The 16,752-nt window shown below is 40.7% G+C and overlaps 1 protein-coding gene across 2 annotated transcripts in view; it reads left to right on the forward strand.

Moving 5' to 3' along the window:
* The window catches only part of AQP9 (aquaporin 9), a 29,032-nt gene extending 15,414 nt beyond the window's left edge, over positions 1 to 13,618 (forward strand). For both annotated transcript variants that reach the window (XM_040599765.1, XM_040599766.1), the window contains exons 3-6: positions 2,268 to 2,405; positions 4,945 to 5,063; positions 6,745 to 6,962; positions 12,268 to 13,618. In XM_040599765.1, the coding sequence (XP_040455699.1) occupies positions 2,268 to 2,405; positions 4,945 to 5,063; positions 6,745 to 6,962; positions 12,268 to 12,430 (638 nt within the window). In that variant the 3' untranslated portion in view covers positions 12,431 to 13,618. The remainder of the gene's footprint in view (positions 1 to 2,267; positions 2,406 to 4,944; positions 5,064 to 6,744; positions 6,963 to 12,267) is intronic.
* The last annotated feature ends 3,134 nt before the right edge of the window (positions 13,619 to 16,752 follow it).

The raw sequence follows: 16,752 nt of genomic DNA on the forward strand, positions 1-16,752 counted from the left end.
GGATATTCATCTCCACTAGATAGAAGATTAGAGCTCAATCCCAACAGGGCAGAGCAGTTGCAGATGTTGTAGTATTGTGCTTCCTGTGGTTTTCCCATGACAAAGGATTCTGCCTGCAGTGCGTTTTCTCTGTGGAAGAATAGGAACAGATATTTCAATAGGCTGTGATTATCCAGCATATGATTACTAGTAGACATTTTAGAACATCAGTTCCTACAAAATTTGTTAGCAAATTCTGTGCCTTTTTGGCCATGAAGTCTCATGTTTAAGTACTGCTAAAATATTTTGCATCAGTTTGTTTTGAAATTCTAAATTCATGGTAGCATAAAATACATAGTCTGTACACTTGGTGAATTTGAGCGTTTTTTATCTAGGGGAAAATTCCCCTTTTAGCTTTTCCTCTATCTAATTTTCTTCTATATTACCTAGATAATTTCCCACTGTTTTTTCCAACTTAACATTTGAAACAAATTAATTAACATGATCACTGCAACTACAAAAAAATAGGGAATGCACTGTCCAAAGTGGACTTTTTTTTTTTTTTTTTAACTTGGGTTAACCAGTGGCATAGGAACCAAGAAGCTTTTAACTTCCCTATGTCAGCATGAGAGCCTTCAACTAGACTTTTCCTTTCCAGATGTAATGTTAATCAGAGATCTCTAATATTATTATGACTTGTCCTGGCCATCACAATCACCCTGTATTATACACAGGTGGGGAACAATATCAGGTGTTGAAAGAAAGGAAAATGGTTCATTCCAGCTGGAGTAAAGAACAAAAGACAAGACAACAATTTATCAACATTCACATGAAGGGCTGTTAAATAAGGTGCCATCCATCTATTTGCTCTGTGCTGAAGAATTTGAAACACAGTAAGGAATTCAAAATTAATTCAAGACTGATGCTACTAGGTCAGAGTTTTGGAAATGATACAAAGAAGGTTTTATCCAGCTCATTATCTGTGTTTGTCAGTTCATTATGTATCAAAGGTGCCTGGATTTCATAAGATAATGACTCACTGACCTGAAGTGCAAACAAACACAGAAACTGTACATAGAGGCCCTTTCTCCATCACTAGGCTTTTGACAGACAAAGGTCACGCTCTTTTAGTTATTTTATTAAAGACAAAGGCCATTTTATTCTGATAACTGTACAGGCTGAAATTAGACTTTACCTGGAAAGTAAGCAATGGATCCCCTAGGTCTTTGCAAAACCTGGGGTTTACTGTATTTTTACTGAGGAGTACTGTTTCATCTGTTTATTTGGCAATTTGTATTTGTTAAGTATCAGCTACGTACTTGTAAGAAGTGAAAAATGCAAAAAGTGTTTTGGACAAAATGCAAAAAACCCAAAAGCATTCAACACATTTTTTCCATGTTGATAAAAGATGTTGAGGGAAGTGACTAACTTGTGATATAATAATGAATGTATTTTAGAAACTTAAATTCTCACAGAGAATTCCAATGTTGCTGAAATCTTTTCCATGTGTGACTTTTGGTGTAGCTACTCCTAAATATAAAGGAAGGAAATTCCACAAGAAACAGAACTCCGTTTCAGCACAGCTACTTTATCAGTTTCCTTATTGTGGACCTTTCTGAAGGGTGTAAGAGCTTGATGAAAACCTGTAATGAAGAACTACGCACTGTTATCCCCAGATCCCACGTAGGCATAGCTCACCAACAGTCAGCATGAAGCTATACAGCCTTAACATTATTTTATTTTATGTTCATGACCAGGTCGAAGACAGGGACATAAACATTAGTTAAATGCAGGGTACTCCAGATCTGCCTCAAGATATATCATCAAGCCAGTAATAGTCCTTAATCTTAATACATGCTTGCTAAACTGAAATAATGTTCTACTGCCCCAATCCACCCTTAAAAATAAAAAGCCGACTCTTGAGGAGAAAAAAAACATGTGCAGAACGATGGACCCTCCCATTACAACCAATAGGACAGATTTAGGCTTTTTCTAGAAAAGTTGTCTATAGATCTATAGATTATATACTGTAGGGCAGCAGTTTGATAAATAGCTCAGTCTGCAGACATCAAGAGGGAAACTGGATCTTGGTGGCTTTCCCCTCCCCCCCACTCTAATTCCATCCAACTTGTTTAAGTTTAATTGCCGTCAGCACTTAATTGCAAAATAACATCTAGAAAAGCATGTACTAGTCTCGTGCTCTAAAGTGTCCACATTTAAACAAACCCTTCACCTATTCTCATGTATCCGAGTCATCCATATGACTTATTTGGTGATTTATTTTTCAGGTGGTCACATAAACCCAGCCATTTCATTAGCCATGTGCGTGACTGGAAGATTAAAATGGACCAAATTACCAATTTACATATTAGCACAACTCCTGGGAGCATTTGTTGGAGCAGCAGCTGTCTTTGGGATTTATTACGGTGAGTGCACCTTAGACATGCTCACAGGACAACCTAGAGGTCAGGCAGTCTCTGAGGCCTCAGTTTTTCAATGAATGCCAAGCAGGCAGAGGACTTCACACAGGGCTAATGGCAGGGCTGAAGCTAAAGCCAATAAAGAGGAAAGGAAGAAGTATAAAGAGTTTGAAGGGGAAAAAAAGGCTCAAACATTCCAGGTATCCTACAACTTTTCTGAAACAATAATACTCCAAGAAATGTTCTGAAATTTAGAAAAATTATTCAGGAGAAATCAGATACTCTGAGAGCATGTATTTCTCAGTAAGGATTTTAAATTACTTAATAGCCAGGATATAGGGCTATTCATCTTCCAAGCAAATTAAAAACATTAAAGACCTGATCCAAGTGCCTGTAGGCAAGTATCACCAACATCGTTCATTGAGGTTACAGGATATGAGATCAAGTCCCCCCTGACTAAACTTCAGACCACCCTAGAGAGGTAGCTCTCCAAGGCAATGAACTCCAGGTAGAGTGATAAAGGGGTCACATATTAGAAGGGGGGGAAAAGGAAAAAAAAAATTACCCCATCCTTGAGGCATGTTGCTTTTACATGGTGTGCCACAAAAGGAAAAACCCTAGTAACAGACTTCCTGACTTGATGAATACACTCAGTTGGATCAGTTGCTTCAATCGCCTACTCCAAAACTCTGCTTCTGCTGACCCTGCTCACCTCATCCAAAGCATCTCTCTTATGGGTGTTACGCCTGCAGACAGTGCTGGATCTAGGTGTAACAGAGAAAGTATAAAAATGGAAATGCTTTTTTGTATGCCAGCTAGGTGCTCAGTACCAGTAGCAATCGTGAACAGAAAAATCTTTAGGAACTGTGCTAACTCTTTTGGGTTTGTTTTGTTTGTTTATTTGAGTTTAGAGGAGGGTTGGGTTTTTGTTTTAAGGTTAGTGTCATAATTTGGAGACTGTGGGAGTCCAGAACAGGATTTGCATCTGAATCCAAGTCCCCCTCAAGCCAGGCAGCCAGGATTAAGGCTGTGGCCAGGACGCAGCAGTACGCCGACATGCACATGGGGCTGGGGGTGGATTCGCTGTGTTCTGCCAAAGAGTAGCAGCAGGATAGGGAGCCAAGACAGGGGACCTAGGGCTAGGGTTAGAGACTTCTTCCTGTTATTCAGGAGTGCAGGATTTTCTCATGTCCCTATCTCTGCTCAAGTACTTTGCCCTCCTCTTGCTCTTTTTAATTCCCAAACCTCTTCTGTATTTCTTTCTTCCTGCAATTTGCAAGAGAGTTGTGTACTCACTGAGGTCCACTGAAAACTCACCAGTAGAAATATAGACATAGGTGCTCAACACCATCATCTTCCCCACACACACATATCTGAGCTAGGGTGCTTTCATTTTCAGCAACGCCCATGAATAAACATGCTAGGCTGCTGAACATGGGGCCTTTCCAAAGGTATACAAAATAATCCACAGCGTAGAAATTTTCTTATCCTTTTTTTCTGATAGTTAAATGCAACAAAATTATCTGACGCTGCAAATGAGAGAGCCTGACCACAGTTAACAATTAAATACTCTCTGCAGCCACATCATGGCTATAAGCAAAGCTAGAAAAAACAGAGGCAAGGAAAAATTGGTTTGTCTGCTATCTTCAGGAGAAGCTAATGATCCTCACCATGCCTTCCCATGGGAGATGGGGAGCTGTTTCTCTACCCACAAGTATCACCTTATCACTGGACCCACTCGTGAAATAAAGGCATAGTGTTAATTATTCATGCCTGCCTACGAAGATTTTTGAGTGCTTCATCTTAGTGTCTTCTTATTTCTACCATTTCAGGGCTTGTCAAGGCAGTGAATTATTTCAGTACAGAAGTCATATCATACTACTTCAAATATGTTTTAATATGTCTAACATAAATATAGACTTTTTACAATATAAATAAATGTTTACAACACATATAAAAATGCACTAACTTAAGTATACTAAGAACTGAAGTTTTGGGCCCTGCCACCCCTCTCCTGTCTTGGCTGACTAGCATAGCAGTTGGGTGTAAAGCCCACACAGAGTGAAAAATTCAAACTCCTTTAAAAAAGGAGGTCTCTCAGGAGAGATCATTCCCAGAAGTTATCGTTGCACAGCTGTCAAATGGAATACAGCAATTCCTGGCGGCTGGGAATCCACAACAGTACAATCAGAACACTATGAATTTATAGGGGCATCATGCCAAATGTAGGACCGCTTACTGAATAATGCAACTACGTTCAGAATCAGAAAATGCTCCTTGGCGCTGAGTTTGGAGTAATGGGGGGGTGGGGGGGTGGGGTGGAAATCAGCCCCATGGTGAAAGCTGGTGTCCATAAGAAGAGTACTTCAAGGCACAGGAGGTGGGTGTGATTAGTAAATTACCTCAAATCCATTAATTTGCTCCCAGAAAAAAGCACAGATTTCAGCTGAGAATGTGAAGCGCACAGACCTATCACATACATTCTAGTCCTAGGAAATCTACTGTTCATGGAGGAATGCATCCAGGTAATGGCTGTTTTCTATAGATGCCTTTATGGAGTATAGCAATGGAACACTTGAAGTCACAGGACCTAATGCAACAGCACATATCTTTGCAACGTATCCTGCTCCGTATCTTTCCCTCATAAATGGATTTGCAGATCAGGTAAGTGCACTTGCTGTCTTGATTCTACAAATTAAACATACTGAAAACTGTAAAACCAAGCAGTAATAATAAAAAAAAAAAAAGGTCTCTAATGGGTATGATGAATCTCATGGTTTTGGTCATATATCACTGTGTACAATAGCAATGAGAACGCAATGCTGTTTGTGGGGGTTACATTTTAGTCGTATTTTACAAGCAAAATCATTTCAAGTTGTTCTTTTCACATACATCATATTAATTGTTGCACTCTACATGTCTTTAATGCAATATGTATAAGAGGCTTTCCCCAGCATAAATCAATGTTTCTACAAAAGCTTCAGCAGAGCCATGTCCATTTATGTCAAAATCTAGCCCGTTTTGCAGGCCTAGTGTTTCTTAAGTAATGCTTAAGCAAACAGTTTAACACACCTTGAACAACTGAGTTTTCTGCTTCTGTAAGACTCCTCTCCAACCTTCTCTTTGCAAATAGTTTTGTATTATATGTTACTTTTCAAATGACTGAATCTGAAAAAATCACCATTTCCAATCTGCATCCTCTAATCCCATTCATGAAACTTCATTTTTCACTGTTTGATATCTTCTGCCTACTTTGATCAGTTTAACCATCTTCTTCAGGCATATGTGAAATAAATACTGCATAAGCAAGCTATGAAAAACCAGGGATTACTGGAGCACAGGAATTTCTTACGTAAAAGATTGAAAATTGTTCAATTTGGCTTCAAAAAAATCCAAACATTGTTTTGAAATTTTGTAAGACAGACAATTCTGGTCTTTGGATCAGTCAGCAGACTTTTCCAGAAAATCTTTTTTACCCATGGATGTTTAAAAACAAAATTAAAAACAGATGAAACCAAAATAATCTTTAACCCCCCCAAACTTAAACTTCTTTAAATCAATATAGGAATTTAATGTGTTGACACCACTGAAACTTTTGTCTGTTTTTCCCCATGTTAATTATTAGCAAAGCTGACATTTACAAAGCACTCATTTAAATCAATTAAAAAATAAAAGAGCATCACTTCCATCAAAGTAATTCCAAGAAAATTAACTTAATCAGCTCAGTTATGCATATGCAATACAGAGTGCACATTTTAGTTATATATACAACCTTAATTTAGGTAATTCCTAATGTTTTAGGTGCTCAGTTTTGACTTTGTAGGCGACACTTTTTTCTTCTAATGTTATGCAATACCTGGATAAAGAGTTATACACACATACGTAGTCTCATTTATCAGTGCAGGATACAGTCACATAAAACACTTTGGTATCAGTGTAATTGATTGCATTGGCATAGCAGAACTACCAAAAAATCAAGTAAATGGAAGTGTTATATTGATAGGAAAAAATGTGGAAACAAAGCATTAGACTTCACACAGGAGATGCCTTTTAAATCCCTATTCTTTCCACACCAGGTTGTTGCTTTTTCTTTTTCTTTTTTTTTTTTTTCCCCAAATGTACTCAGCACATTCCTTATCTTTTCCTTTCAGCACAGATATTAAAACTTTTCATTAGTGTGAGGCAGAGGGGCACCGGGTTCAAAATGTTGCTACTCTGTATGGTGGGATAAATTTAAATACCAGCTCTAAGCTACCACAATCCTCCGAGCTGCCATAACCCCTCTTTTCATTATTGGAAGGAATCTGCACATATTTATACAAATTCTTTTCTTTGCATTGGCCAGGTGATGTCAACAGCTGTTCTTCTTCTGGCTGTATTTGCTATTTTTGACACCAGAAATAACAGCGTACCAAAGGGCCTGGAGCCAATTGCAGTAGGACTTCTTATAATCGTTCTTACCTGCTCCTTGGGAATGAACAGTGGCTGTGCCATGAACCCGGCCAGGGATCTAGGCCCAAGGCTCTTCACAGCCGTTGCAGGATGGGGGATGGAAGTATTCACGTAAGTATACCTAGATATGAAGTAAAATGCTCTCAGCTAAAATTGGTTCCTAGGAAAGCAAGATCCTGATTCAACATGGTACCAAGTCATACTTTATATACATACAGGTAATTCTTTGCATACCAGAAGAAGCTATTCATGCACTTTAAGCCAGACATCTCTAGGAACTGGGCTTTAAAAAGGATTTCCTACTCCTAGGGCAAATCAAACACGCATTATCCCCAATATCAATCATTGTTTCAAGCAGACCCTTCCCAAAATATCAAAGATTCTTAGAGGTCACTGAAAATATAAAAGCGCTTTCTTCTCTTGTCCTGCAGCTTTCAGAAAAAAAAGGAAATCGTGAGAGAGTTAGGTGGGAATATTTATTGGAAGTATTTACTGAGTGCTGTAAAAACCACAGACATATCAGATTGATTTAGGCTATTATTCCTACCGAGTTATTGCAGAAATACACAACAATCTAAGAGCCTGATTTCCTGCCTGGGAGCGAAGGAGTGAATGAAAGCAAGCTCCCTTCATTTTCCCACATTTCAGAGCACACTCTCAAATCCCTATGCATGCGTGTGTGCACGCACACGGTCTTGGCTGGCCAAATGCACAGCTAATTAGTTGCACATCAAATCCACAGCTTACACATATCCAGTGTAAGAGGCACTCTGGGATATCTAAGTAAGAGTAATCTGTCATCAGGAGGTAGATCTTTCTGTTTATTTTTGTACAGTTTGTTTTTCCATTTATTTACAAGTCGAAATCTCCAGAAGTACTGTAGACCACTAGAGAGCTCTGGTTAATAGAGATTTCATTTTAGCTACTTCACCAAGTACAAATAATCTGTATTTATTTAGTATGACTTCCATCTACACAAATCATGTGCCTTAGAGGAGAGCAGTAGCAAAGCTTCATCTGAATAGCAACAACAAAAAGCTAGGCATGGCATAGAAAAAACAGGCAGCGAGTCATGCCATAGGGCAGATCCAAAGCTCCGATGTAGCACAGCTCTGGTGAGCCACTGGCAGGAGGTCAGCTCTTTGCCCTGATTACCTCCAAAGTTTTCCTTCCCAGCACCTCCTGCCACTGTACTATTAGACTACACTTTTATTTAAGGAAAAAAAAAAGGCAGCAGCACACAGAGTGACACCCTATACCTAGGATTCTCCTCTTTCATAACTATTTAATGCAAGTAGTTGTTGACTATGATGTTAATTAGTGTCATGTGCTAAAATTGTAATATATTGTTAAATTGGCTATTATGTTGCTGGAACAGACTGGAAGCCCAATTGTACTGTAGTCTAGTCACAGAATACCTGTGAACTCACCCCCTCTCTAACAGAAAGGTCTTACTTATTTACATTTAAGAAACCACAAGCAAACTATATCTGTAGCAATACGGGCTCTTCCTTAATTTAGTTTTAGGATTTATATACAGAGAGGGAATGCATCCCCACTCTGAAGACTTTACTAAGAAATTTGAAAATGGAAACATAAAAAACAAGATACAAGATCTCTGGTCATTGCTAGGATAAACTTAAAGTCTTCTTCCCTACCTTCAGTTTTAAGGCTACAGCTATAACAAAGTTCAAGGGAATGATACAACAGGAATATGTTCTTATCTACAGTACAGATCCAAGTGGAACTTCAGGGGAACTTGAGCTCAGTTGGGCAGCTGGAAGCTGTGCATCAGTTGCAGGCCGTGGGAAAAGCCTGAGCAATTGTGGCTAGGGTCCTGAACCGCCTGGTACTCTCCTGGCATTACATGTGCATGAGAAGCTGAAGTGATGCAGCTACAGCTGACAGCTAAATCTTAGATGTCTCAGCTTAAATGAAATTCATAATTGTGAGGAAGGTGCTTAAGCTCTCCGGTAAAAGGCATGCCCAAGAACTGGGACCTAAGCATGAAACCTCCGCAGTGACACAAGGGAGCACTGTACAAACCGAGCGATAGGAAATCCCGAAGAGACACTGGACACTCACTGGAACAAGGAGGACCTCGCAAGGCGGCCGAGTCGCTCCCTGTGTGCATCAGTGAGTGTGGGAGTTTGCCTGCAGAGCAGCCAGGGACAACCAGGCCAGCCCTACTTCAGAACAGGTCAGATACAAAGGGTGAGACTCCCTACACCCTGATCCCAAGCAAATGCTCTAAACATGAAGATAACTAGTTCACAGGGAGGAATATCCTCTACCCTCCTTTGTGCTTGCAGGTCCAGTGAATTCTGGTTTTGCCATGTTCTCAGGCAGGGAACTTCAAATAGACTGGAAGGGAGCACATCTGCTGGACCATGGCATTGTCCAGAGGACAGAGAGGCAGCTAAGCAGGAGTTTGCTAAACGTTGCTGTGACTACATTTTGCACAAAGGTGCCTGAAGGTGTAGTTTCCTTGAGACCCAAGTTAAGGGACACAGGCTATGGTATGGTTGCCCTAGCTAGTGCACCTGGATCTGTGTTCATTAAAGGCTCCCATCAGAAGCTGTTCTGACCCAGTGCAGCTGGAAAGGGGGTGTCCCTCCAGCACCCTACAGACAGCACCATTTTCCATGCAGCAGATGCAGCCAGCGCTGTGGCCTGCTCCTGCAAACTGCTCAACCTGCTAGGGTAGGCGTCACGGGTGGCAACTGTCCCCATCATTAGAGGGAACAGCTGGTTTTAGAGACCTAAATATTTCTAATTGTTTGTCCTAAAACCACGGACATAACCAGGAGCCTTTCTTAAGCACATGCTTAACAAGTTTAAGATAAATGGTGGACACCGCAGTTTTGTCTGCAGTGAGAAGGCAGCAGCACTCCGAGTACAAACCCCAGCCTGGATTTTGACAAGCGTTAACAGGGTGAAACGGCAATGAGAACGCCAGGAAGGGCCCCGCAGAGCAGTTATTTCCCAGCAGCGTTTGAAGCCGGCCATAGCACATCTGCCCCTGGGTACGACGGTCCCTTTGCGCCGGGCCGCGCACCCGGCAGCGCCCGGAGCCACCGGCGCGGTAACGGTGACACCTCGTGGCCGCCGGTACTGGGGACACGTCGCCCGGGCTAAACTGAACGGCGTTTGGGAAAGGGTCAGCAGCCGCACCTCTCGCCTGCACAGGGATGCGGACTGCCAAGGGTCTCGGAAATATTTTGCATTCTTCCCGGAGCATGGAACAGTAGCCAGACACGTTCCACGCTGCCGAACGGCTGAATTATCCCGGCACTCCTTAAGCAAACTGCTTTATCCCACTGCCCAGCAGCAGCTGGCTAGGTGAGATACCTATTTGCCAGCCTAAAACGGACCACGGCTCCCAGTCCATATAGCTTATATGCTGCAGCTTCCCAGAAATTTTTGCAGTTAACACAAGTACCCCTTGCCCGCCCTGCACACCACCTCCTGCCCTTCACAGCCAGCTCCATCCTGCTCTGCTCCACAGCAAAGCTACCTGACGGCCACCCAGGCATAGCTGGATGCTCTCCCCCTAACCTGGCAGCAAAGCTATAAGCTAGGGCATAGGGCAACCAAAGGGAGCTTTGGTGAAGCTGTCTGTGCTTGTCACAAAGAGTTCTTGCTCCCGCGGCAGTGAAGGAGGATTGAGTGTCATGGAAACTTGTAACTCAGCTGTGTCCTTATCTTGTTTCAGGTTTGGCATCGCCCTCTATAAAGACTTTACACACGTTGCCTTAGCAGAGGGTGCCTAAAGTGCAGCTGACAGCAGCTGGTGCAAATACAGGCCACAATCTGGGGAAGGTCATGCAGGAGCCAACAAGGCACATGTCAGTTCATGGAACAAGACTAGAAAAACCTGCCAGAAACACCATCATATGCTTACATACACACACGGGCACACACAGAGGAATGCATGCAAGTACTTGATAGAGATTTTGTTGTACTGATGAAGTCAATAAAACCTTAGTCCGTGCTTGTTCCAGGAATTCAGGGGCTCAGACATTCATGACTCAAAAACAGACATATCTATAAACACAGTAGAACAATATCAGGACCTTTTTTATATCCTCAGGGCAAAACATACACATTCAAGGCATTTCTGAACAAGGAGTAATATTGTCATGAACAGGGCACTGAGATTAGCTCTGTTCTTTTCTTAACCATGAGATCACTTCTCCATACATCTATAGAATGAGTGCTGCATAATTATCCTTACAGTTTAAAAATTCCCCTGGCATCTTCCTGTAAAGTTCTTCTCACAGATTAATTTGTCCCTTTGTATTTCTGGGAGAGAAAAAAAAATACATTACTTCTCCATTTTCAATATGCATGAAATTGAGGTGGCTGGGTTTTCACTGCAGACTCACATATTCAATTAATACAGCATGTTATTGAATCAAAAAACCTTCATGCACCAGTACAGTTAGGAAAGTTTGTGCTCTGAAACCAGTACTCAGTAATTTACTGTCTGGATGTAGACCTCCAGAAAGGGAGAGTAATTCTACAAGCCCAAGTCTCCTGCATAAGGAGGTTGTTAATTATTGTTTTATATCATTTAACAGTAGACTTGTTTCTTTAAAAATGTTCATAAATCTTCACATTTAAAATTCAATCCTAGTAATTGTGCAAAGTGAATGTAAACATTTCAGTGGAGTCAATATACCAGACTTTCTTACTGAACACAGCCATTCTAAAAATGATTAAGTTTTAGGTGTATAAAACTTCTAAACGCTTATCTACCTCTTACTGAAAGACCCCACACTTTAAACGCAGGGATGAGACAGTACATCATGAAATTTGATTCTTGACTGCTCTGGTCAAGTATAATCTACTTTACAGTCAGTGTTTTATTACAGTCCTTCAGGCAAATCTACTTAAAATCAGGTATAATCTGTTATATTTGTCAAGAGGAACACCGTATATACTGTTGCAGGCCTGAACCTGCAAATTTCCATGCAGATGAGGTGACGCATTTTTGCAACATGCATTTGCATCAATCACTCCTGAAAACCTATTCATGAGCATCTGGCAACAGCATCAGTCAAGACTGCTGTGCCATAAATATGTCCCTGTTTGTTTCATTGTAAGTCAATGAAGCCCGTTTTCCACAAGAGAGAAATTATCCCCTGCCCCCAAAAACAGACATGCAGTAAAGAGGCCTTGTTTCTAAGGCACAAATACAGCATGTAGACCAATGTGCTTTGTGGTTGTTACTTAGCATTTCAACCACAACAGGGGCAGGACAGACAGGGGTCTCACCCCTTTACAGAAATGTGAGTCAAAACAGAAAGGTCTACAATATAGCAAGTGTCACACCTTCATGTTTGTTCACTGCCAGATACAAGGCAGGGTGTTCACTAGAATAACAATTATTTTTTGTGTGTGTGTCTTACAGGGCTGGAAATAATTGGTGGTGGGTGCCTATAGTTGCACCTATGCTGGGAGGCGTACTTGGAGCAATGATCTACATCATTTTTATTGAAATCCATCATTCAGATACTCAGCCAGGAGAAGAAAATGATACATACGATAAATACGAACTAACCAATATGGAGTAAGAAGTAAAGAATTCTCTCTCTCATTTTCTTGTGCAGTTTTTATGCGAATGATTGTTTGGACCATGTTATAAAACCTGAATGCCTCAATTAGAAATTCACATTTCAAAGCAGAAAATCTATACAGAAGACAAGTTCAGAACTGAACACTTTCCATGAAACACTGGGCTGATCGCATTCAAAACTGGGAACTTGGGAGTGGGAAGGGTAAATTGTTGTTTTTTTCATATGTCTTTCAGATCAAGTTATATTCTAGATTAAGTTGTAGCAAGATTATGCACTGACCTGTTAATTCAACACATATGATCTTAATCATGTTGCCTAATTGACTGAAAATAGATAACTACCTATGCATGCGGTTTTGTAACTAATTGATTCAGTGCTGATTTAATGTGTAAGAGCATTGCTCACTTCTTATAGCCATTATTAAAATGGTTTGTCTGAAAATTAAGAACAATACCCAAATTGCCTAAATGTCCATTGAAGTATTTTTAAATAACTTAATTTTATGGAGCCACTAATTGAACAGCATGGAATCAGCTCATCAGTGATGAGGTTAAGTAACTCAGAATATTATCAAAACCAGTAAAATCTCTATGTTATAAGATCCACACCAAAAAAGACAAAGCTGTACTTCTGTATAGGTTCTTCACAGCAGTAATGTTCAGTTACTTTTAAACTATTTACTTGACCTTTATACTACCCAATATTAAAAGCCTAATCTAGAATATTAATCTGAACATCTTCCACTGTGCTTTCTGGATAAAATTCATTCCTGTGGAGATAAGCCTCTGTTGCCGGCCTACGCTGTGCAGAGGTCAGGACAAGGCCTACATCTGTATAAGCTTTAAAGAGGCCTGCTGCTGATCTGCATGGGGGGATTTCATTTGCCTTGTGGGAGTAATTTTTATCTTGGTAGCAGTAATTAAAATTAGAAACTGGTCTCAGACCTAGTCGTAGGTCTGAATTCCCAAAGGCCCGCTTCTGCAGAGTTCTGAAGCTGTTCTCTCTCGCTAAACAGCAGTGGTTGGACATAGGCCACTTCCTAAATATCCAGCCTTGAAAAATGGAATTATTTCTGCTGAATCATTGCGAGTTGAATGTATCCAATTAAATCAAAGTTCATTCCCAATAAGTACACATATATATGGTTGTTGGTGGTGATTATGAATAAAAGAGACATCCCATTCAGTGATGCTACCGAGCTATTTTCATGGCAAAACTTCAGGATACTAGTTCAATGCACTTATTCCGGGGTGCCCTTCCCTTTGAATGCCTACTGTTCTGCTCCCTAGAATTCTACGCTTCTCTGATTTCACTCCTGAAGGGAGGAACCCTTCATGTTGCCAGTAACAGCCTGTGCACTTTGGCAAGGAATCCACAGAAGCAGTCTGGAAAATATCATGGTCAGAATCTGCCCCAGTATTTGGGCAGATCAGGCCTGTGCCACTGCACGCCTTGGTCATGCTCCCTGCCAGATTCATGGCAGCAAAGGAGCTGAATTAGCAGGCTGAGCAAAGCTCTGCTTGCTGTGGCTCAAAGTCAGATGATGCTGTATACTTGAGGGAGGATAATTCCAATTTTAATTATGTTTTTGAAGAAAACTTAGAGAACTGTAATGAACTCAGGTTGCCCAGAGACCATATCAACCCTTTATGAGTTGTTATAATGAAAATGCTCATTTGATTCAGCGTTTCTCTGCTGTGGGTAAAAACTGCTAATAGCTATACCCATGCACATTTGGCTGCATTGTATCATTATCCGGAGAGCCGCAATAAGGAGGAGGGAACGTTTACAGAATCAGTCCTCAGTGTGAACAGAGGCAGATACAGGACAATCAAGAGCACAATAGGGAAATTATTCCTAACTGTAGACCCTACATTGGCAGCACAGACAAACTAGTTCATCTGTCCTGAATACTGATAAATTGCACTACGTAAAACAAGGTGGTGTGTACAAGCAATCGCAGACTGCTCCTCCCTCTTGCAATGTGTGCTGTCTCTCACCCCTTGGTGATACCTGGCAGGAGCACTCTTGGGTGGCTACCAGCCATCGGTGTCTAGAGGGGGATTACATAGGTAGGAACAGTCAGAGGGCTGCCCTCAGGTCTAAAAGGCACTTATTCTTCCACTGATGCCAACATCTAAATGAAATATCTGTTTAGAAAATCAAAATAGACAGCTGATGAACCAGAAGTAATTGATTTTCTCCAAAATGGTAAGGGCAGGTTATCATTCAGTAGGCTTCGTATACCTCGTGGTATTGCTTCCTTAAATACACCATGGAAAACATGGGGAAAAGCAGAATAAAGGTCAAGAATGAGAAAGGGACAGTTTATTTATACAACCTACTGAGTGACCAGCCTGCACTTGCTGTGCATTGATCAAGGTACATAAAGCTGTACGTTTTCTCAAAATCCTTCTGATCACAATAGGTTCTGTCTGTAAAACAACACAAAACCTTGTTTCTCCTACTTATGCCATTCCTATGTACTGAATTTCTATATAACTGATATTTACTTAGCTGAAGTAATCAGCACACAAAATGCAAGCAGTGACACACTAGCGTGATAGCATAGCAATATCTAAAATATGCTCTCAACAAGTTGTCAGTTCTGTGTTTGCTTAAAAAAGTTATTTTGAAGTTTTAATTACTCATTGAATACATTTGTGAATTCTTTGAAGACACATGGTACTAATACCACAATCCATACAGACTTCACAAAAGCCAGAATTTCATTCAGGAACAAGGTGTTACAGACCTGCCTCAAATTTTACATAGTTTACATTTGTAAGTATAAGAATGAATTCCTGCTTTAGAGACAAAACTTAGCTGGATCTTCACTAAAGAACCATGACCAGTCTCTCCGCAATATAATGGGAACAATCACAATCATGTCATGCCATAAACTTACACAGACATCATGATCTGTTTTGTGCAAAACAAAAACATGTTTTTACTTTGCATAAACTATGCAATTTTCTAATATCAACTGATATTCAGTGGTCACACTCATGTTGAATTAATCTAATACAGTTGGCAAGAAGTAGTTTTTCCAGCTGTAAGACATTCTGGTTAATGAATTAATAGTAATCAGGCTTACTCATTTTAATGCTAAAAATATAGGGTTTAGTGCACTGCTCAACTTTGTTGTTTTGTTTTTTTTTGGGGGGGTGTTTTGGGTTTTTTTTGGGGGGGTGGGGTGGGGGTGGAACAGCAATGTGTTTGTTCTTTAGACCTAAACTTAGTAACAAAGTAATTTTGAGAATGATCCTGAAAATAGTACGGTGTTAAAGGTTGGCTACTGCATGTTGTTTCATAGAAGCCAGTGGAATTACTCACAACGGGAGGCAATACAGGCAAGGCTAAGTGCTCAGAGTACAGTGGAAAGTGTACTTTCTTGTAGCTTTGACTGTGGATCTGGATAAATGTGTTGTGGTTCAAAATAAATACAGTCAATCCCCAATAAATGCATTCCAGTACTATTTTTATAAAGAAATCTCCCCTCTGGCACCTAAGGACATATTAAGAAATAAAGAGCTGCCTATTATGACCTACAGTGTGTTATAGCCTTGTGCTGCAAAAACACATTGACTAACAAGCTGTATTCCTGAAGCGCAGACCCTGTGGCAGATTTTTTGGGGTCAGAAGCAGTGCCAAAGCAGAGAAATGCTCACATATGAGTAATGGCCATTGCTGGGCCAGGAGGACCCAAACAACAGCGAGAGAGCAAGGCCTCTTGCCTCTTGGACCTTTTCCCATTCCTGTCTGCAGCCTGCCTAGGGATGCTTTCTGCCACAGCTTTCCCACCGGTCTAACGATGGCCAGAACCTAGGTGAGATATTTTGCTTAAGTCTCTCTTCAGAGATGGCTTTCAAGGCATGCATATATCACATCAGAGCTGGCCTACAGCACTTACAAGATGCCTCAAGTCAATTTATCTCTCTTCTACTCTACAGACTCGTAACAGAGACATGCTTTGCTCATTTTATATAAAAAGCACATGAAAACCTGTTCTGTGGGGGCAAGGGGAGAGGGAAAGATTAGGAACCTCAGACTTACTCAAGAAGGCACAAAAGAAACCAACTTGAAGTGGCATCAGGTGTTTTATCCTCCATCCATCTCAATGACCCTTACCTTCCCATCAGTCTTTCTGATTTTCTGTTCTCCTTTCTCCTGCCAACAGTGTGCTGTGCTCTGTCTCTATACAGTACAATAGATCTCCGGAGATTTAAATATAGTATGCTTTTCTCAGTTACTTATGAATCTTAGAAAGTTCTCATGAGAGCAAATTCAAGTTTCACCTCACATGCTTGTTTTTTTGG

This window comes from Falco naumanni, chromosome 7, assembly GCF_017639655.2.
Source record: "Falco naumanni isolate bFalNau1 chromosome 7, bFalNau1.pat, whole genome shotgun sequence".
Lineage (NCBI taxonomy): Eukaryota > Metazoa > Chordata > Aves > Falconiformes > Falconidae > Falco > Falco naumanni.